The sequence below is a fragment of the Anas acuta genome, chromosome 7, assembly GCF_963932015.1.
Source record: "Anas acuta chromosome 7, bAnaAcu1.1, whole genome shotgun sequence".
Classification (NCBI taxonomy): domain Eukaryota; kingdom Metazoa; phylum Chordata; class Aves; order Anseriformes; family Anatidae; genus Anas; species Anas acuta.
The window spans coordinates 12,974,053-12,997,820 of NC_088985.1; the positions used below are offsets into that span (position 1 = coordinate 12,974,053).

At 42.5% G+C, this 23,768-nt stretch overlaps 2 protein-coding genes across 3 annotated transcripts; one reads left to right on the top strand and one right to left on the bottom strand.

Moving 5' to 3' along the window:
• Positions 1 to 207: 207 nt before the first annotated feature.
• Positions 208 to 21,820, bottom strand: LOC137859762 (uncharacterized). 2 transcript variants are annotated; one of them, XM_068689162.1, is made up of 2 exons: positions 21,763 to 21,820; positions 208 to 2,294 (listed from the first exon to the last, which is right to left on the bottom strand). In XM_068689162.1, the coding sequence occupies exons 1-2, from the start codon at positions 21,766 to 21,768 to the stop codon at positions 1,365 to 1,367; spliced, it is 936 nt and encodes a 311-aa protein (XP_068545263.1). In that variant the 5' UTR covers positions 21,769 to 21,820; the 3' UTR covers positions 208 to 1,364. The 2 variants fall into 2 exon arrangements, with proteins under 2 accessions (XP_068545263.1, XP_068545260.1); XM_068689159.1 differs by lacking the exon at positions 21,763 to 21,820 and adding an exon at positions 2,479 to 2,677.
• TMEM254 (transmembrane protein 254) lies at positions 13,072 to 17,226 on the top strand. The gene is made up of 4 exons (XM_068688472.1): positions 13,072 to 13,246; positions 13,355 to 13,458; positions 14,239 to 14,298; positions 16,768 to 17,226. Exons 1-4 carry the CDS (start codon positions 13,139 to 13,141, stop codon positions 16,886 to 16,888), a joined length of 393 nt encoding a protein of 130 aa, XP_068544573.1. The 5' UTR covers positions 13,072 to 13,138; the 3' UTR covers positions 16,889 to 17,226.
• Positions 21,821 to 23,768: the final 1,948 nt, after the last annotated feature.

The following is a 23,768-nucleotide window of genomic DNA, read 5'->3' on the forward strand; positions in this document are numbered from 1 at the left end:
GACTGGATGAAGCTGTAGCGCTTCCACGGGACAGGAGAGCGCTCCGGTTCTTCAGGTCAAGGCAGAAAAGTTAGCCGTGGCCGTGAAGAAGTAAATTATAAATTACTGACAAAAATCAGGACTAATAGTCCAGGCTTCTTGTGTACACATTCGCTAGACAGCTTCTTCACAGAAACAGCGATTTTATTCATAAAATAACCACCTGTGTTTGTTTCATTTTATTATATTTATTTTGTTCTATAAAAAAGGGAGTTAACAGTGTATGTGTTAAAATCTCGGTACACTTGTACAAAGAAAAGGATTTGCATGTATAGTTTTCAACACCCTAGGCCTGATAATGCTTCAACACAACCGCAGAAGCCCTCCAGAGCTGTACATCCCTCCCATTAATTTAATTAATTTCATATTTTTTGTGAATACAGTGGTCTTCCAGACAGCCATGGAGCTCAACAAGTCTAACAACAGGCCCACTGCATGAAGTGCAAAGCAGGAACACAATTACATCTTTGTGTGACTGCAGTTCCACAAGTTCATTATCGCCCTGGTAGAAAACGTTCATTTGGTAAGGAGAAAATTACTTTTTTTTTTTTAATTAAATTAACACCATTCCTTTAAAATAATAACAATCATACAATTTGAAAAAATTATACAGCGGGACACCACAAAAATATTGCCTTTTAGAAGGCTACAAATTTGGTCATTTTTAAATGAAAACACTATACATTAAGTATCTAGAAAAAGGCCAGGAGTGTCTTTTATCAGGAGCACACCTAAAACTCAAATACACCCCGTGAGCCATTCCCTGCCACCACCCAGATTGTTCTTGCCATGTGCATACCCGTTTTGTGTAAATGCCTTCTCCATTAGAGGCTGTAAATAAAGTCTGTTTTCTGCAAGTTCTTAAGTTAAAGAAAGTGGATTCAGACCCAGGTAAAAAGAAAACCTTGTACAGCAAGGCTACAAACCCAATTCCATAGTCTCAAGCCTCCTGGCAGAATTAATCCCACACAGTCTGAGCATTGGATGAGTAAGTCTTCCGTACAGATGTATTTGTGAAGATCTGTCTATACATACAGGTTAAGGAAGCTACCAAAAGCCAAATGCATGCAGGAATTCCTCTGCAGGCAGCTTGGTGGCAATCCCAGCAGAATGGGGCTGGGAAGGGGCAGCAGTACACATTCAGCAAGTCACTCTCTTGTATACCTTGCTAATTGTGTTTATCTTTCTTTCCCTTCCAGACAGCACACACATCTCACAGCAAGCACTCCACCCTTTGACCTGCAAAACCTCTAGCCAATTTAGATGGCACTGCAAATTGAACAAAAATCACTCATCTTTCATCGGGCAGACTCGCTGTCACTGTTTCATGTGTGACCCAAATGACAGGTTGAACTCTGGCCACCCAAAGCAAAAAGATAACTTTTAGGCCCTTGCTCCCCATTTTGCTCATTCTCAAACACTGAGTCTAAGCCATTCCCCCAGATTTCGTTTCTTACACCCAGCCAATGAGGGTCATAGTCATTTACTGTCTCCAGCAGCTGCTGCCCATATGATGGGGCTGGAGCAGTGCCTGGGTATCTCCCTTCATGTTTTGCAGGTACCAAAGGAGGACTAGCATCACTCGCTGCAACCACAGGTGGGCTGTGCCTCATCTGCTTAAGCTCGAGCGTAGATTCCCCTTCACTGTAACTCAGAGTGGAACCCTTACCGAAGGGGGAAGTGTCTGGCTTCATATACAAACAGTTCTCATTGACCAGGCCTTGGTCAGCACTGAGGTAGTTTGAGACAGGCCTCCTATACATGTTCTCTTTAGCTGACAGATATTGGTAATCTTCTGTACACGGCTGGAGAACATCTGCATCTGCGTAGTAGTTTTCAGGGAAAGATTTCTTCAAGTAGGGATAGTCCTGCACTTGCGGGACAGGGAGCGAGAGCTGAGGAGCACTCCCTACGGCTCCCGCACCGAACTGGACCCCTTTTCCCACGTAATCCGTGCTGAAGTGAGACGGGGTCTGGGTGAAGCCTCCAAACGCGTTATCCAAGCTCCTGAAATGCGCATCGAGCCTCGAGTACTGCTGCCCCGCACAGGGCTGCCCGAAGCTCAGGCCGCCCCCCGGCAGCCCGGGCTGCAGACCGAGGAGGCCGGGGTCGGGCCCCAGCCCCAGGGCCCCTCGGCAGCGCTGCTGGCAGCCGCCGTGGCTCCGCTCCTCCTTGCCGGACACGGGTTTGGGCTGGAGGGCGGCTTCGCCCTTCTTGCGGTTCAGCTGCCGGGCCCTCCTGTTCTGGAACCAGACCTGTGAAGGTTGAGCAGGCGTTAACCCGGCCTCCTGCCGCTGCCAGAAGCGCTCTGCCGAAACACGCGGCGAGAGGCGCTGCCACCGGGGGACACCCCGGGGACCCCGCGCCGCCCGGCTGCCTCCCCGCTGCCCAGCACGGGGGGCCGGGGCGGGCAGGGAGGGCGCCCTCCGGCTCTCCTACCTGGATCCTGGCCTCGGGGATGTCGGTGAGGCCGGCGAGCTGCTCGCGCAGCGCGATGCCGGGGTACGGCTGCTTCTCGAAGGCGCGGACCAGCAGCTCCAGCTGCGCCTTGCTGAAGGACGTGCGCTTCCTGCGGCCGCCCTCCCGCGGGGCCTCGGGCCGGGGGCTGGCGGGCTCCATGCGGGCCGAGCTCTGCGGGGCCCGGGCCCGCCGCCCGCCTTATGAGCCCTCCGCCCCGGCCCTCGGCGCCCCCCACCCGCCCGGGCCTGCCCCGGGGTGACTCAGAGCCGTCTCCCACACCTCCATTGTCATCCCATCACCAAAATACACACCGCGAGGGCTCGCCCCAACGCAGGAGCCAAAGCGTCTCCCGGCGAAGCCCCCGCCGCCGCCACACACCCACCCACTTTTTTTTTTTTTTTTTTTTTTTTAATTCAAGTGGAAGGGCAATAATTTCCTTTTTACTTCAGCTCGGCCTCCTGAAAAGGCTGCTTTTGCCCTCCGGCAGGGCCGGGCCTTTCCTGGAAACCCAGAGCTCCCCAAAGCACTCGGGATGTCTCCCCAGCTAAGGAATATGGGTGCCCCACATCACCCCCTGCCCAAGGGGAAACCGTCCCCTTCCCTTATTGTCACCATCCCCGTTACAGGTCCCCGTCTTCCCCATTTTGTTATACAACTCCACTCCTGTTCCTGGCAGTGGGAAACTTCTCACTGACTTAACTGAGGCAAGCAAAATGCTGGTGGCTTTGCCAGATACCACACCAGAACGCACCACCAACACCAAGCTCCCCCCGGCACTCTCTGCAGTGCTCTGTGGGGAGTGAAAGAAAAATTTCCCTCCCGTGTGCCTGCGGAAGAGCTCAGCATAACCAATACCCTCATGCCCATCCTCTGGAGGAGGATGAGAAGCCTCAAGGAGGCCTCAAGGAGGCTTCTCATCCTCCTCCAGACAGCTTCACGCATCCAAGTCATGCACAGAACAAGCAAGCTCTGTGTTTCAGTCCAAGGTGAGGTCATGACCAAAGTACTAATGCAAATGAGGGGCCAGAAATATTTTTAGAGAGCCAAGTGTGACATAAGGGTTTACAGGGAGCAACAGTTGCTATGCCAAAAGGGATTAGATGTTAAAACAGGATTAGAACGGCAGCAAATCAATTAGTTAATGTAATAATTTGTCAAATGAGGCCATTAAAGGCTATCACTGAAGGAGTTCAAGAGCAACAGCATCATTACTTCATGTGTCTGTTGTCTCAACACGTCCCCAGTCATTTTTCAGCTTTGGGACCTGCTCCAGCTTGCTGTGAAGCTTAAGGGTACAAGAACAAAGCGTGAGCTGTTACGTATTTGCATTCTGCAGGGACCACCGCACCTGTGATCCAGGCAGCCACTTCTCAGCTGAGCTGGACAAGGATTTTAACGTGAGGCACACCACCACAGTCATTCACAACAACAAGGAATGCTCTGCCAGACAATGCCAGAGATGACAATCCGCCCCTGTGAGTCTGCTACTCCAGAGGCTAAGTTCTTTTTTATCACCTCTGTCCATAAAGCAAGACAAATACCCTCAGAAACAATAATACGATAATAACAACACAATAATTATATTGCAATATTATATATTACAATAAAATACATTTAAATATAAATGTGTATAAATGTAAAGAATACTTTCTAGCAGAAGTGTATATGATGGCAGTGACAATTTCAGAGGGATGACAGCAGTGTGTAGTCCAGGACATCTGGAAGAAACACCTTGAAACAATTTCTCACTTCTCCTTCCCATATAATTCTCATAAGCCTGGACTGTCACAGCACACACACACATTCCATGAGGAATTGATTTCTCTCTCAGAGTTCCAGGATGGTTCAGAGACCTTCCTTTCCGTGTAAGGACACAATTTTTCATATAGCCAAGAATTTGCATGTGGGAGAAAAGGAAAACCAGGCAGCAAATGGTTTGGCAGTTCTAGGTACTGCAAGGTATGCTGCTAAAGCCTGCAGTTTTAGTTCACTTTTAATATTCAGATAGGCACGTAGGGAGAGGTAGATTAAGGTTCAGACACAACAGGCAAATTTACAGAGCTTTACAACAGTTTTATGGACAATCTTCTCCACAGCAAACCCAGCTACTACTCCTTGTTCAGATCACGCAGGATGCAATTCTACTCGCCTTTAAGCCCCCACATAGCTTCACACAGAGTCCTGCACATGCCAGCTCCAGTGCGTGGTTGACTAGAAAGTGCACCAACTCACAGAGCTACTCCATCCAAAAACCGATCACTTTTTTGGCCAAGTTAGTTCTTGGCTAGCTTAATGCAGGCACCAAAAAGGGAGGGGGATGCACAGGTGCAGAGAGAAAAGTAGAACTGGGGAGCTCTGCTTTAAACTGGCCGAGGGAAGCATGGAATTGCATATGACCTTTCCATCTCTCTGCATTTCATCTCTCCATGGGGTGCATAACGGATCGGATCAGGGAATGGTACGGAATCATTTGCCAGGTACAAAGAGAGCTAACTCATACAGTCTGGCCACAGTGAAAATGATGCCACGGAGAAGGCAAATGTAAAAAAAAAAAAAAAAAAAAAAAAAAAAAAAAAAAAAAAAAGGCATTTTCCCTTTCTGGCTTTCCAATTTTTCTGGCAGAAAAGGTCTGAAAGTATCACCTCATAAGGATAAGTACAACACAAAGCCGACCGTTCAGGCAGCCTGCAACATTGGTCTGGGGAGGAGCGGTGATCCCCCCCAGCACACACACGCACCCCTTACAGACAGACAGCAGAGAAGAGATAAGGAGGAGTCAGCAGAGGAGAACCGCTGGGGCTTGCAGCGACTTGCACTACTTGCTAACAGCGAGTGTCCATCGCTGCTAGCTAGGTCAAACAGAGCGGGCTTTTGTTAACATCCCCTGGCTATGGAGAGAGCAGTTCACACTTCCCGGAGTTATTGTTCCAGGCGCTCTGCCAGGCAGCCTCTTTACACCCTTCATTTACAGAGATTTTCTTTGCAATGCTAATTGATAGAGACTTAGATTGTGAGTTTGTTTTTAAGTGAGATTCCAGGAAACAAGATGGCAATCTTTGCCTCCCCCTCCTCTTCCCCCTCTTCTGCTCTGGCACACGGACTTGGCCTAAGAGCTAATTTCTGCTAGTGACAGTTTGGCCATGCTCTGAGCCAGGCACCGACCAGCCCTTGCTGACCATGTTCCCTTGGCTGCTGCATGTGTCATAACCAAAACAACTGTGAGCCTCCCCATCTCTTCTCTAAACCATATCAAGGGGAAATGCTTTTTTTTTTTTCCCCCCCTCCTGTATTTTTTATTGATTTCACAAAGGACTGTAAAATAAATGCCAACAGCAGTGAAAAAAGGGGAACGGGAGAAACGTGGAGTAAGACTCAGGAATACAGAAAGCAGTATGCTTAAAAACTGTATCTCTTCAGATCATACTCGGATTACAGGTTGTCTTCAGGCTCCCACCAATGCCCACACAACTTTGCTGCAGATTTCAGTAGGGTCTAAACGTGGAAACCCACCATGTCCTCTGCCAATGCCCCTTTATGTCAGAGTTATACCATAACTGTATCTACAGAGGAATCAAAATCACACATGGAATGTACCGAAAATATTGCTCAAAAAACAAACAAAAACAAAAACAAAAAACACCACTATGTAACAGACATCTAGGAGAGGCAACGAAATGATTAGCACTAGCCACAGTGCTCTTTAAAATGGCTCTGAAAAAGGTTTGCATTTATCCTAGCGCAGATCAGGGAACCAGGAGCCCCTCTCCTTTCTCCCTCCCGAGCAGCCCTGGTGTGAGGGGATGCGAAGGAGGCCCCAGAATCGTGCAAGCACAAACGCGATGCCCAAGTACCGAGTGCAGCATGGGCCCAGCCGCCAGGCGCCTGCCTGAGGAGTCTTTGGACAAGCACAGACCCCTACAAATCCCTACATCAAACATTTTCCAGGGCAGTACCATGCTATTGATATTTAAGAAGAACTTTCATCCTGAAGGAGGCAAGATCAATTTCACTAGTTGGTCTTCAGACATTAACACCTCATAAAAAGGATGTTCATGCCTCGCTTATCTAGAGTGCATCTTTAATTATCTCCTGGTACACATTTTGCAGCCCATTACTTACCAGTCAACACTGCTTTAATTATGGGCTTGGCAGTAAAAGACAGCCCTTACATCACTGAAATAAAAACGCTACAAAGCAACCCTGGAGAATAGCAGAGATGTCATGTTCAAATGTAAAACTGTGGAATTCAGCAGCAACACGTGGATCCTCTTCCACAAACATCTCCCCCCATGTGCAGTCCTGTCATAGCCAAATGTGCCCAGGAGCCCTCCAAAGACCACGAGCAGCCAAATGATGCTCGCGCTCTCACCTGCTCTGCAGGGCAAGGAGCGCTTACAGGGCACATCTTGTTCTGAAGGCAATTCAGTAATTCTGAAAGTGCCATGCCAGACACACACACATCCGTGACGTGTTTAGGCAAGCAGGATGGAGACACATCTTGCACCTTGAGCAAAGAGAGGTGAAATTTAGGATAATCCTTCCTTTGCAAGAGCACTCATTGTCCAGTTCAGCACCAGCTGAGAGAGAGCTGTCACCAGACCACTGAGCCTTTCCCTACAGCAAACAGGTTTCTTGTGACAGAGCATTGTTCTGACCTCTCCTCCTGCCTGAAATGAATGTCGTTTCCAACAGCTATAGTGAAGGAAAACACTATTGCTGAGAACAACACGAACTGTTAAGGCAAAGCAGTCTTGGTCTGCTGCAGTACCCATTAAAATTGACAGATTTCAAGGTGAAAAAAGCATTAGGCCAGCTTCATGTAACTTGTGAATAATCTTAGACTTTGGTTTTTCTTACATATAACCCTTAGAAGTTCAACTGCATGTTTACCTAGTACTTGCTGTCATTTGCGACTCAGGGACTTCCTAAGGTGGATTAGTTTCTAAGTAAACAGAAAACACAATGTGCTTCTATTTTGTGAACTGGAACAGTCTTTTTTTTTTTTTTTTTTTGAATCTATGTAAAATTTTAGCATCCTCTCACTAAGACGTCCACAGCTTATCTACATGATCTATGAAATAACATTTCTATTTGTTCTTGATGTGTTGCTTGCTTGAATAATTTGGTGCTTGCTGTGTCCCACACAAGAACTTGGAAAGCCCCATGCTACTTCCATTGGTTCATGCTGCCTGCTATTTCATCAAACCCCATCGCTTACTCCCTTCAGCAACCTCATTTCCAGACTGAAGAACCCCACTCACTGCAGCTGATCCACGGTTATTCACCCTATGCCCCATGCCTTTGGTCATTCACGTTCCCCTTTGAGAACTTGTTCCAGTGCTACTGTATTTTTCCTGAGACAGGAAGACTAAAATGTCTTCCAACATTTAAGATGTAAATAATCACGGTGTTTCAAGTATTATGTTTTCAATGATATTTTTCTTCACCACTTTCCTAACAACTCCTAAAAATTATTATTATTTTTTTTTTTGTCCATCACTGAGCTGGCATCCTCACAGAACCACTTATCAAACTCCAAGATCACATTTCTGAGTTGTACTGATCATCTGCAGCCTGAACCTCAAAATGGGTCCTTAGTCGTACTGTCATTATGCTCCTTGCTGTTCCCTACTGTTGAGTTCTTGAGTCCTGTGACAATCTTGAAAGTCATTGTCACTTCTTTCAAAGAGAAGACTGCCATAACTTTTAAAGGAAAAACAAACAAACAAACAAACAGGTAAAATTGCAGACTTTATGCCCTATATTAAATGGTAGTTCAGTGGTGCCTAACACCGTTAATTGTTCTTGTGAACGAACGATGGAAGAAAAACCCCAGGAGATGTATGTAGGATTTGCTGGGAAGGCACTGAATAGTGCTCCCATTCCCACGAAATGCAGTGTCTTCTCCTTTGGTGAAGGGAAATGTCTTCTGCGGGCCAGGCCCACCTCAAACAGCCATGCAGGACAGTGATTTGCAGTTTGGGCAGGCAGAGCCTGAGCCTGCACAGAGTTAGGATGACCACAGGGAAGGGCAAATCAGCAGAGCCAAGCAGGAACGGGCTGCTGGATTGCCATGTGTACAAAGCCCAGTGCATAGATCATAATTCTCATACTCCTTTAAACTCTGATAGAAAAGCTGTGCAGTGACGTGTGCAGTTGCAAATGCATTCACTCAAATCTTGCTTCAAGAAACATCAGAAAATTCTGTTCAAAATATCCTCCCAAAATCCGAACTTGGAGCACTCCCAAGTGCAGTTCGGTCTGGCAGGCCCTCACTTGCCCAAACCCCTGAGATAAGCACCGTTTTGTTTAAGTGCAGCAGTATTTTAAGACCAATAGGGTCATGTTCACAGTCTGCATTCCCTTATTGTAATCCCGTCCCTCATACTCCCTGCCGTCTCCTTCCCGTCTCCCTCCCCTTTGTGAGGGCTCTGCCAGCCTCCTGTCTGCAGATGCCCTAGGACTGAGCAGCGCCAGAACCACTTGGGGACTCTTAGCACCTTGGAGGGTCAGACCTCTGAACTGCAGATGTTTAGGACAGGGACTACATCGTTTGTGTGTGTGTGTTGGCGCAATACAAACACACCCATGTGATACTACAGAAATACTACAAACCATCATAGTCTGCCAAGCTTGATTACGGTAACTAGTCACCTAAAGACGAGTGAATGTGGCCTCAAGGCTAGTCTGCTTGGACTGGAGACAAGTTGTCTGCAGTCCTCTCCTCCCTGTTCAAAGACCTATTGGTCTAAGCTCCCTTGTCAGTCCTGCTCCTCATCTCCCAAGTAGTATCCCCGCCCATGTGCTTGCACTGAGGTGCGCTTCCCACCCATCTGCTACTGACTCCGTTTCTTTGCCAGATCTGTGCTGGCTTTTTTGTACTGCAGCCAGTTTTCCCTCACAGTATTGCTATTTCAGACCCATAGGGGGAGAGAAAAAAAAAAAAAAAAGAAAAAAAAAAGAAAAAAAAAGAAAATACCCAGAGCTAAAAAACTATGTCTATTGACATGACATTTTCATTAACTGAGAAATACATTAAAAATGCATTAGCTGGTCCCAACAGACCCTCAAGAGTAGAGCACTAATTGGAAACCTTCCCTTTTCCCAACACTGTGTGCCTGTGCTTACTACCATGCACGTGAAGAACTTGGCAACCTAACGCTGTGGCTTTCAAAGCAGAAAGCAGAAATAAAAAGTTAGGAATTCTCTCTGAAAGAAACCAGAAGCAATACCAGATACCAAATACTACTTATTAAAAGACTCAAACACTGTCATCAAGCAGTTAAGGGACAGAACAAGGCATCCAAATGCTGATGGCTTGTTGGAGACTTGCTCCTTCAGCCTGTTTTAACCACTCAGAGCATAACGCTGCCCAATGCTGGTATGCAGTCACGGCCCCCTTATCTCCATGTAACACAGTTTTAGAATAGTTTCAGCTACTCAGGTTTTTCCAACATAACCAATATGAACAAAGTTGCCTGGTCATGTTTAATTTATCCTGGTAAGGTAGGTTCAGTATTATTAAACAGTCTCCCCAAATGGCATAAAATATCTTTTTGTTCATATACCTTCTAAAAACCCTACCAAATACCCATTGCATAAATCCAACCTAAAAGAAACCCATCAAACACTTGTAGCACAAATCTGAACTGTATAAGATGAGATTTCAAATGGATGTCACTTGTTAGTATTTCACTTTTTAAAGCTATGTCACACATGAAAGAAATCCATCAGAGATGCATGCATATCTTAGTAGGACTAAAGTTACTGACTTCCAACAGATATCAGTAAAACCAACTACAGATCTGTAAAATGCATGCCTGCCATAAAAACTGAAGCTCTGTTTGCAACCTGGACTTCAAACTGGTGAGTTTTTGCTATTTAGAAGAGCTTATTAATGCTGGAGTGTTGGCTGCAGCACATTACAATATAGAGGCCTGTTCCTTTTTAATAACAAAAAGCACGGTGTTAGGATAGGCACACAGAACTTGACATAAATTAATCTCTAAAATGCACAAACTGAGTCTATAGTAAAATCCATGAGAAATTACTACCTTTATAGCTTAAAGGAAATACTTAGTTCTCAATTTTTGCAAAGACTAAAGGTGTAGCTGGGGCCTTTATAGCTGGCAATTTCCAAGACTTACATTATGCTCCCAATTATATTCACAACATGATAGAAGAGAACTAGTTTTATCAAGCACCCATGGAATCCATTTACCTATGAAAGCGATAGATCAAAGAGATGTGTGAAGGTTTATTTACTTCCAAGTCAGAATTATTGTACCCCACTGCTTCCTCTTATGCACTTCTCATCATTCCTTGAAGTATATGAATCTGCTAAAAGTCTTGACCATTAGCTGAAAACTGTAAGGCTTTAAAGACCATATACTTCCTTAGCTTATCCAATTTCAAATCTCAAAGAGAAAATGAAATATTTTTCAACTTAAATTTAATTAATTTTCCATTTAAAATTAAAAATAACAGAGGAGTGAAGGTGTATGTTAACTAGTTAAATTAGCAATCAGACATTTCTAGCAGTCAGTTCTTTACAGCATTGTGTCATTTAACTCTGATTTAAAAATATTTTATTGATAATTCCATTTCCTTAAGTAACTTTCACTGGCTGTATCTCATCTCTTTTAAACCAGCCACAAATCCAGTTTAAAGTTGGCTGCAGTTCGTTCCCAAGTAATTTCCTAAAAAGATTCCAATCCCTTAATCATTCTTTATCCAAAAAGTTGCTGTTTACACAGTCACATCACTGACTCCAGTAGGATGACTCACGCAATAAAGGTTAGTCTGGATTAGAGTAACCACCACCACCTTTTTTTTCTCTCTCCTTTTTTTTTTTTTTTTTTTTTTTTTTTTTTTTTTTTAAGAATTTTAAAAGCCACAGAAGAGCTAACATGTCTCTATCTAGTCTCCGGCATCTACCAAGAACACAAAACAAAAGAGGCAGACTACCTGGCAAATACCCTTTGTACTTCCCAATGAAAGTGAGATAAGTCAATATCTCTAAGTTAGAGATAGCAAATGTTTCTAAACTGAAGGGGGGATGAGTTTTCTACAGTATTAGATACAACAAGAACTTTATTATTTGAAAATCTACTAGAGTGATATAGTGCTATAAACAATGTATGGAACGAGACAGGTATGTTTCAGGGATTACAATGCAGTGGTCCATTTTATTGTTTTCAACTTGACTAACCTGTCTCAGTTTACATACATAGTCACGGTGGAGACCTCAGGACCCTACAGACACACTTTCAGTGAAAAAGCCTTTTATTAACCTTTTTCTTCCTTTTTTATTTTTTTTTTTTAAATTTAATTTATTTTATTTATTTTTATTTTCTTTCTTTCTTTTAAACTAGCATATTTGTCTTTGAGATCTCTGGGAGGATCATACAGCCGCCATTTTCATGTTAGGGCACTGTTAATTGCCATACCTGTTGATCTCATAGCGAACATCTGTTGTGGTCTTAGATTCTTCAAGAATACTTGTGGCTTTAATTACCAGCCTGAATCTATATCTAAATCAAGTGTGGCAAGTGAAAGAAACATGTTTCCATGCAAATATGAGGGGGTATGCATTTCTTTCTAACTTGTTTTTTAGGATTATGCTTTCCTTCAGTTTTCTGTGGCTTTGGTTAGTACAAAAACAGGCTCAATGCACAATCTGTGTAGCCTGGAGCAGGGTAAAGCCAGATGAGCTCATCCTCAAATGCCGATGGAGCCCTGTCACCGTGATGGCAGCCATGCTGATTGTCAGACACCAACATCCCTACGTCCCCTAGCACAGGAAAGGCCTTAAAAAGAACATGAAGTTGTTTGAATCCTGTCACACAGAGATATGTATTTCAAACTATATAAATCTAAACATGGCCTGGCCAGAGCTGACTGAGCTGTCTGCTGGTGCTAGGCCTTGGTGACACTTTGGTGTGTAGTGTGCTGTGGGGAGCTGCCAGGCCTTAATTCAGTCACTTTGTGACACTGACCAGAAGAATGAACACCAAAACTGTAGAATTCTCGCAAGTTAAGGCTGGGGAAATAAAGCGTGAAGAAATAGTTTTATTTCCTATAACTAGACGAAGTAAATTAGCCCAGCACTTTTCGATACTTCACACAGTACTGTTTGGCAACTGTAGTTTCCAATTCAGATTATACTTGTGAATAAACGTAATTACTGACATATCTTCTGGTGTTGAAACCACAAAGGAGCCTAGGCATTAAGGCATAGATCCAGGCATAGATCCAGGCACTTTGCCGAAACATGATCAAGCTTTACAGCTAGACTCTGAGAGAAGACTTCCCCAGTGCCAGCCGCCAGCCCAACAGCACCTAAGAAACGGCGAGAAGGACTGACAGGGGGCAGCGGCATCTCTGTGCTTAGGCACCCCGGTAACCAAACGCCCTCAGAAGGGCCGAGCCCTTCAGGGAGGAGCAGCGGCCGCCCTCCCGCTGCCCCGGGGATCGCCGCCGGGAGGCGCTCGCTGCTCGGGCCCGGGCTGAGGCGCGCCCCGGCCGCCATTACGTGCGGGGGGCCGGGCGCGGTGTTGGCCCCGCCCGCCCGGTGCCGCCCCCCCCGAGCAGCGCCTTAGCGGCGGCGGCGGCCCACGGCCGGGAACAGGGCGACGGGATGGCGGCGGGGACGGGCGCGGAGCGGCTGCAGGATGGCAGCTGCCACTTCCAGCGCTCCCGGCTGCTCTGGATGATCGCCATCGCCTTCGGCATGATCGTGCTGGGCGTAAGGCGGGCGCCGCGGCGAGGGAGCGGGGCGGGCCGAGGGGGGCACGGAGGCTGCTGCCAGTTTCAGCGAGCTAACCTTGTTTTTTTTTCTTTCTTTTTTTTCAAGTGGGTAACGCTTGGACCCTCAACCATACCTTATAGCTATTTGGGACCGTTTGGCACCTTCCTTCGCTATATCGCAGAGCACTACCACACATGGGTGTGCTACGCGTAAGTTACTCTGATTTATCGCACCTGGCTTGTTGTCCCTGACTTCCCTGCTTAGGCTGCGCTAAGGAGCTTTGCTGTGACCCGGCTGTTAATTGCATGTAAAGAGGTCTGCCTGCGAGCTCATTACAGCTCGGGAGGGGGGTGCTAGGCGTGTGGAAGACCAGAGAGGCTAAGACCTGGCTGAAAGCTTAAACGCTCGGCTTGCAGCCTGGCATCGGCGTTGTTACAGTGGAAAGGGAAAGGAGGACGATACGGCTCCTGGATACGTTACTAACTTATCCTGTCCATGTGAGAAATAGTCTGCTGAAGCCACTGTGTAGTGCTTAGCTTTGCTGGGTTACAAAACACGTTTTGTTACCTTATTCAACAAGAGCTGGAATACACTTCCTGTAGCCAGGTCTCTCATGTAAAGGGAATCCTCAGACTGTCTCACTTATTTTACCATGCATCATGTAGATGATAGCCTTCATCATTGCTTTGGCATAGATACTGAACTGATCTGAACTGCATATCCTGCATAGCTTTTTAAAAAAGCTTCTATACAAAAAACTACTGATCAAGTTTGATTGCCACGTTATGTGTTCTGTTAACTTTCTCAGTGGACTTCAGGCAGTTTTAAGACAATACTTTTCCTCCTAAGATAATAAACACATCACTTTCTAGCTTAAAATGTAGAGTCAATTCTGTGTTCAGTTTGATATTCCTTGCATAATGCATTTTGGATATGTTAGTCTTCCACCTAATTTTCAACCAAATAAAACATGTTTTCTTTTTTATCAGGTTCTATGTATCCTGGCTGATTCACCTAGTAGAAGCCCTGTATGGTATTCAGTTATGCCAGTAAGTTGGTCTCCTCCCTCACCTTAAATGCTCTGGAAAGGATTTCTGATACAAGTGACATAAGTTACAGACTGATTTTGGTGGTGATAAGCAACAAGATTGTTTCTGAGGATGCTGATAAAATTCTTGCTGCAGTGATAGCTTGCTGTACTCCATAAGAGGTTACTGCTGTACTGGGTAGCAAAAAGGGGGGGTGGCAACTTAGAGAACTGGCAGCAGCAAAGTCTGCCAAAGCTTGTCTACCTGCCTCTGAACTCACTGTTCTTTGTATTTATTTATTTTGAGAATCATTCTTTATATAATAGTATATAATAAATATATAGTTTCTTGTTCTTCATTATTACGTCAGATCCTGGGTAACATAGCACTTCAGAAAGCAGTGGGTAAAAATAAATAGATGTCTAAATTCAGTCAGATGTTAACAAAATTTTGAGACTGTTAATTAGAGGCTTAAATTCTATCTGTATTGTGAAAATACAATTGGATGCTTTTGTTTGGGACTACGCAAGATCTGATTATATATGCAAGTGGAGGAAAACATTCACCAATCAGACTCGAAAAGTAATGCCAACTAAGTCTTAGATTAGGAGAACAAATTGTTTGGAAACGGCATGCAGTCCAGACACATCATCCTTGTATTCATTTGCCTTAAGTTTGTAGTAATTCAGAAGAATGCCGTTGCTACTTCTCATGCTAGTATTTCTTTTTGATTTTTGTGTCTCTATATAGTAGCTGGCAAGTCAGTTTGCCGTTGTGAACACTAGATGTTTTTCTACTTGATTTAATTAATGCCCTGTTTGTCACAAGCTTCTCGGGTAACATCTCATGGAATCAGAGGGATTTTATTCCGTTGAAGCTATCTGAGGTGGTTCTCAAGGCATAAAACATTCAACAAAATAGGAGTTGTTAATCACTATTTACCAAACTCCAAATTTAAGTTCTATAGCTTTATGTCAAAACTTCAACTCTGATTCTACAGATGTATTTCAGATATATGGGCTTAAGGTGATTTTAAACCTGAGGACGCTTCATTACCATTGACCAGACCAAATGGGTCTATTGTAATCAAGTTAAGTAATGAAGTTTTTGCAGAGCAGTGTTAAAGACCATAAGAAAAAGAGCATGAGTTTACCTGCACATTGACTTGGATTACTAGCTAGTCACAAACACTATTACTTCTTACTGATGTAAAACATGGTGATGTCTGCTTACGAACATCACAAAGGAGGCATGAGGAAGAACTAGAAAGCAGGTAGGTATACACTTGTTAATCAGTAGTGGCACTTCCATTTGGCTTCTGGCCTGTATTTTTGCATATGATCTTTTCAAGTAAGCTTGCCTTATAGAAGCAGGTACAATTAAGACCTAGTTTTTAAATTTCTGCACTCATTTGAAAACACTGCAGCTGGGATTATAAACAGTTTTTCCACAGCTGGTAAGAGAACTTAAGAATGAATAGTAAGAAATGTTGTGTTAATCAATACTTCATACACATTAATTTGGTCTGTGTAGACACAATTAACAACTGAACTGTTCTAGAAAAGATCAGTAGAGGGAGCTCCCTTCTAAAATTAATGTGTACACTTAGGCTCAACAATTCTTCACTGGAAATGTGAAACCTGTTGTTCTGTTAACTATCATGTTTATCCTTCTATTCTCTGTAAATCCAGGAATATTTCTCAACAGCGGTAGGGTGTGGGGATAGAGCGTCACATTGTTGGTTGAGAAGGACAGTTGTCTTCAAGACGGTCAATGTGATCGAATTTTTAAGGGATAAGAAGCATGACTATATTGCTAGACTGCGATAGTGTGACTGTTGCTTCAAACTCTTAATGCATTTACTTGAGTATAAGTCAGCTTACAGACATTCTTTATAGCATCGCTAGACCTCTTTGTGTAACATACGGAAAAAAAATCAGGTGCTATTTAAATGACAAGTCAGATCTCTTGATCTTTCTGTACCTTTTTCTAGCCACAAATTCGGGCAACAGTGATCTGCCATCCTGCATTGCGTAGTGATACATAAACAATTGTCAGGCCAATTCGTCCTGCTAGTACCCAGACTATCGTCACCAAGAAGGTATATATGGATTTGTGTAAAGAGCAAAGGTAGATTAATATTAGGCTTGTCTATTTACTTGATTCTTTGAAGTGTGTAAACTTGTCATAAAGAACAAGTCATTTCACATTGCATAGACAGAAATTGGAGATAGTGTATTACTGAGGAAATTTTATGCATGATATCTATAAAAACATTTGTTCTTTGACAGCTTAAAATCCACTGCAATCTGAAGTACTAGTGTGTTCAGTTAGTAGTCTTTCAAAAATTAGCTCTCAGTAGTGACAGTAATCTAAGATCAAATGTTCTAATCAATTCTGACATACCAATATCTGACCTTAGTAAGTATTAAAATGTAGCCTGCAAGATTAAGCTTTTTGATACATTTTATGGTTTTGTTAATGTTACAGATCTAAAGGCATCACTGACCCAGCAGTTCAGTTTCATTGGTTCGTTCAGACACTTCTATTCGGATACGCTTCTTTTGGTCTTCTGGTGTCTTACAAACCTACAGCCAAGAAGCACTACTAGAAGACTGTGAAAGACATCTCCTTCGACATTCTTCATCCTCATTTTTCAGAAAATAATCTGTAATTAGCTAACTTATGTTCCTGCTATGTGATGCGATGCCCTTCTACCAAAGTAACTCTCCTCTTACTTAAGAAGAAACCTACATGATATTTCATAGGGCCCTGTGGATATTTCAGCAGAAATTCAGCCCTTCAGTCATGGCACTTCCAAAGTTTAATCCACATTATTGTGCAAGAAGCCAAAGGTTGCTCCTTTGCAATGTTTGGCATTGATTGCATACTCTGATCATCATTGATAAGAAAAATCCCTGACAGCTGGTAGCAGTGGTTGATGAACAACCTTTTCACGGAGAGCAATGAACAACCTTTCATGGAGAAAAGGCAATGAACAACCTTTTCATGGAGAAAAGGTTTTCTTCTACAAGAGGAACAGGTATTTGCAGCCACAAGGCAACTAGCACCTGTTTTGTGGTAGGATTTAAGTTTTCCTCCATTTACTCCACAGGACCTTTTACTAGCTTTTTCTTTTTTGTTAGATCTTGGTCTCTGTACTTTGTTCACTTAACTTACTTTGTTCCACAAAGGACAGACCACTTCATTGCTGCAGGCACATTAAAAATACCAAGTCTCAATTTAGGTTGAGGTACAGTGATGAGCAGGGATAAATGAAGCACTTTAACTTGGTTTAATACATGTGCCTTCAATTTCATGCAGCATGACCTCATCTTTTGAATGAAGATTTTAATCTTTGGGTTACTGTAGTATATAGAGTGTAGTCTCTCTAGGATACTCTATTTTCTCTATAGAGCATAAACAGAATCCTGTAGCTTTTTTGAGAACTAATTTATTATCCAAGAAAAAGCACAAGCAATTAACATCTCAAAATCTAGCCGAAAATTTTCTAGATTGGTGAATGAAAAGTATGCATACTGAGTAAATGCCCACGACTGTTTACCTGATACTCATGCACTGAAATCTTGGTTGAGAGACCATCTTAAGCACCCCTCAGAGTACTTTCTGTATGGGTAGTGAGCCCTTGTACCGTATTGTCTGTTTTATACTTCCTGCTATTTTAACCAGAATTAGCCTGTCTTAACACTTTTAGAAGTAATTATTTATAATATTAACTATGATGTGAGGAGAAGTTTTACCACACAATCTGTGACACTGTAAGAAAAAAGAAAGATAAGAAGAGGTGGGTTTTGCTCTAAAGAAAAGCAGTAACAAGTAAATATATATCATGTCCAGTACATACAGACTACACTGTAAAACTTCTGATAGAGAAGTCTTATTAAGTACAGGTACATGAAGTTTTTGCTTTTCAGCTGCTACTAAGAGCATGGAGAACTGATGGGTTTAGAATTGCTGGTTTTCTTTCTTTCCCTTTTTTGGACAGTGGCCCACAGATAACATTAATAGTTTTTTGAGTAGTAAGTTCTGTTTAGTGGTTAGAAATTGACAGGAATGTCAAGAACCTGAGCTATGTTTGTTTTACCATATAACCTTTTCTCTTATTCTGTGATCCTTGAATAAAGTTTAAAAAATGTAAAGAGTTGTTTGTTTTTTTTTGGGAATAAATGTCTGTACCAAATATATTTCACCTATCTAGGCATCATCTTTACACTAATAACAGTATTTATACTTGCAGCACACAGCATTAGCTGGCTGTATGTTTTCCAAAGCAAATCCCACAGAAGCCCAGAATTTCTGTTTGGATGAGGTGTTGATACATTTTATCTCTGCCAAAAAAATCTCCCTGATACTAAAACATGCAGAAGTATAACTAGTGGGTGGATGAAGATGAATTCTAATTGAATGCTTAATGAGCTCTTAAGAATGGGAAGGCATAAAAGCTTTGGTTCAACATTATCGTGATAATGCTCCTGTACAGAGGAAGAAGTATAACAGTAACATTGAGGCTAGTTAAGAGAAAAGTCTTGATAGCTTCTCTGGTCCCTACCAAGCGATTTGTATGCTTGTTTCCCACTATTCACTTTCCATCACTAAAGCTGTAAAAGAAGGACTAAGCTATTTTTCCCTCCCAGCACCAGTCTTCTGGGACACCACTCCTGATGCCAACCATCACAGCTTTCAGGTGGGTTCTGGAGGGCTGTAGGTAAATCATAGCTTGGAGAATTTAGCAGCTGTCTGCTAGACTCGACTCAACTAGAAAGAGTTTTCCTTTTAAAGAGGCAATGGTAAAAGCTTTCTTAGTGCCACACAAGGAAGCAATAAAAGAAAAAAGTTAGTCAGCTGGTAACTGCCATTAGTTACAAGGTAGTATCAGGCTAAAACATTTCTTTTAGTGAGACCATTGCATCAGCAGGTATTTTTGAAGACTCTCCATTTTTATTTATTAACTTGGCAGACCTCAGCAGCTCCTTGGATGTTGTCAGGCATTGCTTTTCAGATTTTTTGGAAGTGTAACTATAGTGCATGTCTACTTCCATGCATTTTCTCTTCTCTGCCCTTGCTTGGCAGGAGTTCACTTTTCTCACCTGTTAAGTTTTTTTTTTTTTTCATGCATGCATTTCCACCCAATGCTGCCTGACTTTTCATGTTTTTGAAACCCTTGAGATAACCAACTGAAAAAATTTGAGAAGTATGGGATAAACAGTACTGACTGTCTTTTAACGTAAAGTACCCATGAGGAAAAGAAGGAAACCCACAGAACAGAAAGATTCAATGTCATTTGGAGATCCTATTTCTGAACATTTGTTTATAGTGAACTTAACATCACAGCAAGGTAAACATAATACCTCCCAAATTATTTGCTAAGAAAAAGCCTACAGAAGAACCAATCTAAGTCACCAACTCACTGAAGTTGTCAGACATTTACGGCTAGCAACAGGCTCTTTGGAAACCACACTGATTACGCCAGAGAGAAGCACTTCTCCAGGCTGTCCTGATAAAATGTTGTTCTTAATCATCTGGAGCAGTTCTTTTCACTGCAATCAAAATACCCTCTCTACAACAAAAGGGAAAAGCAACAGAAGCATGTCCTTATGTTCTTACAGCAGCTCAAAATCCAGGCTGGATTTCAAACCATCTTCCATGTCTACATCCAACCCACCCAGCCTTCCAGAAGAAAATACACATCAGTACTTCACTTAAAGTTTCGAAAACGTTACTTCCAAAAATGAAACCATATGAGACTTACAGAAGGACTTTCACTGGTAAAGAACACTGCTAAATAATAAGGCAAGCCAGCAACAAAGCTGACACTGTAAAAGATTTTCAGGATACATATTTCTGCTAGCCAGCCAGCTGATAGTACCAAAGAGAAATAAATGCAGCTTAACCATACATTTCAAATTGAAACCATAAGAAAAAAAAAAAAAAAAAAGCTATGAAAGCCCATGTGCAAAACTAGATATGCTTTATGCTAATAATATAAGGTAGATGTCAGGAAAATACAAGACAACAGTGCTTGTTATTGGCAGGCATTTACCTAAATAAGGTATTTATCTGACCTGCATGGTGTCTCCCATTTATTTACAAGAGCTATTTCTAAAACCTTAAGGGTTTTTGCTTAGTTTTGCAAGGGAACAATGAAAAAACTCAGTCACAGTATGGTTTCTTTTCTTGGTTTGCCACTCTTCCATTCTGACCTAGATTTTTTCTAAACACAATAGGAAACAACCAGGCCAACCTTTGGAAATCCCCAAAGTGTTGGTTCGTTAAACATATTCAATTTGCCTTGGGGCTGGACAGCTGATCTCCTGAATGGCAATGCACTCCAATTAAAGCAGGGCAAATGGCCATCTTGTAGTCTGCACTAAGTTTGACCTCTATAGCAACGATGGCAGACTGTCAATACAGTAGATTTTAGAGGAACAGGGAGCTGACAGGTGCTTCCCAGCACCTGATATTAAGGCTTCCAGACAACTGACCTTCTCAAAGGAAAAAGTAACTAACGTAGTAATGTTTTCATGAACGAAATAATTCAAATTATATATTTCTTCTGTATTTATAGCTCATGCTTTAATAATGAGAGGAGAACATCTCTTCACATTTTTTGATTACATAGCTGTTGTAAATGAGTCCTCATTACTGAAGCCATGAGTCTCACTTCACTACTTACTAGCATAAGCAGTTTAAAAAATCCTTTGCTTTTTTTTTTTTTTTGCCTTCCAGCAAGTGATCTCCATATATAAAATAAAAATATTTTTGTAGTGGTATTTTATTATTATTATTATTATTAATGACTCTGCTCATTTGAGGACTTAATAAAAACTTTTGGTGTATTGCCATACACCTATACATTTGGTTTATCTTGTTAGTGAAGTGTTTATTCAGACTGATGCCTGCATGAACAAGTCAAGAAGTTATCATGGTTTTGTAGTCCTGATCTGAAGAAAACAAGGAGACACTGAAGAAAGCAGTTTGTTTAAAGAAAAGGGGCGATAGGGAACCTCAGCATTTCCTTCACCATTGTTCTTCAGAGGAGAGGCAGTAGTAGAGCACCATCTCCATACTCTATGAGACCACACAGCCCTTGCAAGACCTCAACAATGCTACATGCAATTGCAGTACTTGAATGACTGGAAACAAGGAAGGGAGAGGTATAAAGAACACAGCTGTATGTATTCCCGATGTACTCACTTCCAGACTTCACTTGAAGAAAAACATTTTAAGTGCCCCTTGAGAAAACAGACAGGGGGGGCAGCTTTCTGACTTAGAAACCACAGAAGTTAAAGTTTCCTTCTTAAGACCCTCTAGACTTCTTACCACAAGAAAACAAACATGAACAAACAATTCTCCTCTACAAGCTTCAGAGGCATGAAAGACTAAGAAGTCCACAGTCACAAAAACAAACAAACAAACAAAAAACAACAACAAAAAAAAAAACCACCACCAAACAAATACGGGTACCTGCATTTAGAACTTTCAGCCATCACCACCAGCACAGCTGAAACCCCTTACTGACACACCCTTCCTCTCCCTGAGGCAGGACAAGCCCCTCATATCCTTTCTGTGGATGCACTCAGGTGTGGTTGATTCAACCCTGCCCCTGAAGGACTTGCTAGGCTCTTCCTTTCTTTGGAGAGAGAAAGAAAGAGAAAGAGAGAGACACAGACACTACGGTCTTAGGGATCTTATGTGTGCTCAATACTGAATTACTTCAAACATTCAGATTTTATCAGAAAGCTTTCCAACAACTTTTGCTGCAGCTTTATTTACCACCACCACCACCACCACAAGCACATCAAAGCGATGGGAAATGCATCAGCTCAGGAAGGCATGAAATTCAGCAGGATTACTCTTCCATTTGGATACAGCAACAAGTTCGGAGCACATGAAAGCAAAGGTTCATAACAGAAGAAACTCTGTAAAGTTCAATATCCTACATGTGGCAGTCTGCTTACAGTTAAACACACAACAAAGAAGGTGACAGAAAAACAAAAGGCCATCAAATAAATGACCATCAATAATTAAAGGCCAAACCAAGAGTCTTACGGTTTCCTTTTCTGGCCACTAAACCACATGCCTATCTCTGGATCTAGCAACAGTTTGATACAGCATGTCAACTGCACTTACTGCACTGTGGCATGGGAAGGAAGAACATGTGCTTCCAGATCTTCCAAAAGTAGGCCAAACAGCAAGGTAGTACCTGTATGGAGGGATGAACGGTACCTGATGCTATTTAAATGTGTACTGGCAGCGTTTTAGAAGTTAATGCAGAGCTAACAGGCCCTGGCTGAGAAATTAGGAGTCAGTGTAGGAAGAGAGACCTTCAGTAGACGATACGCTTTGTTTGCATCAGTCCTTGGAAGAAGTTGTGCTGAGGCCCTGGCAAACCTTGCATTCACAGATGCTCCCAAAGTTAAGTGGCTTACCTCCAGCAGAATTAACTGGGTCAAAGCAGCCTCTTCCATCAGAGACATGAACATGTATTTTAGCTGGTGGAATCTATTGCAACCTGCAATTGAAGGCCTGGTTTACCCAAGTTCACAATGTTCATGATGAGTATCTCTAAGATAGGATAGGATAAGGACTTAGTTCACCCACACAGGCCCAGCCCAGGATCCTTCTGTACCAGGCTGTACCCAGACACATTGCCCAGGGTACAAGCTGGGTACAAGCAAGGCAGCATTTGTACTTGGCCCAGTACACGAAGCAGAATTGCTTGCCAAGCCAGCAAGGAGCAATACTTACCCAACCATGCTGGTGAGCAGTCTGTGAGGCTCCTGTGCTGCTCTACAGAGCAAGAGGGACAATCCTGGCCTGCTGGGTCAACTCCCTGGCAACCCAGAGCTCATTCTGCATGAGAGCTGTGGATTTCACCTCAATGTCAACAACAGAGAAAGGGAAAAAATGAACTCTGAAATTTTAATGCAGGGTTGCTACCAGTACCATATGAGAAGATGATAAACCTTTCATTGCTGAGGCAGCATAATGTCATTTTTATTATTTTTAAAATAAATACAATGCTTAGATTTAACTTTTGCTGATATTTTTACATAATCTTTAGTTTGTTGTTTTTTTTTTCAAGATACATAAGAACACTCTATAAAAATATTTATTTAAATCAAACATTTTAAAATACATAAGTACATCTTCAAAATGCCACAATCCTATTATATTTCATAATGCAAAAAGTTTAGCAGCACAGATATTTCAGTATTCTTTCCAATCACATACATTCATTTAAATGCCCCTTCCCCCCAGAAGTATTTCGTCTTACTTTTAAAGCCATTGGGCTTGCATAAAAGCAGTACAGAATGGAGATCACTTCTGGTATCATTATTTTAACATATAAGGAGTTTGCCACTGAAGAATATTTTACAGTTTATGTTTATACTTAATACAATATCAATAAAACCCAACTGCATATGTCATATGTGACATACTAAACAAATCATTTTCTTTCTTTTTTT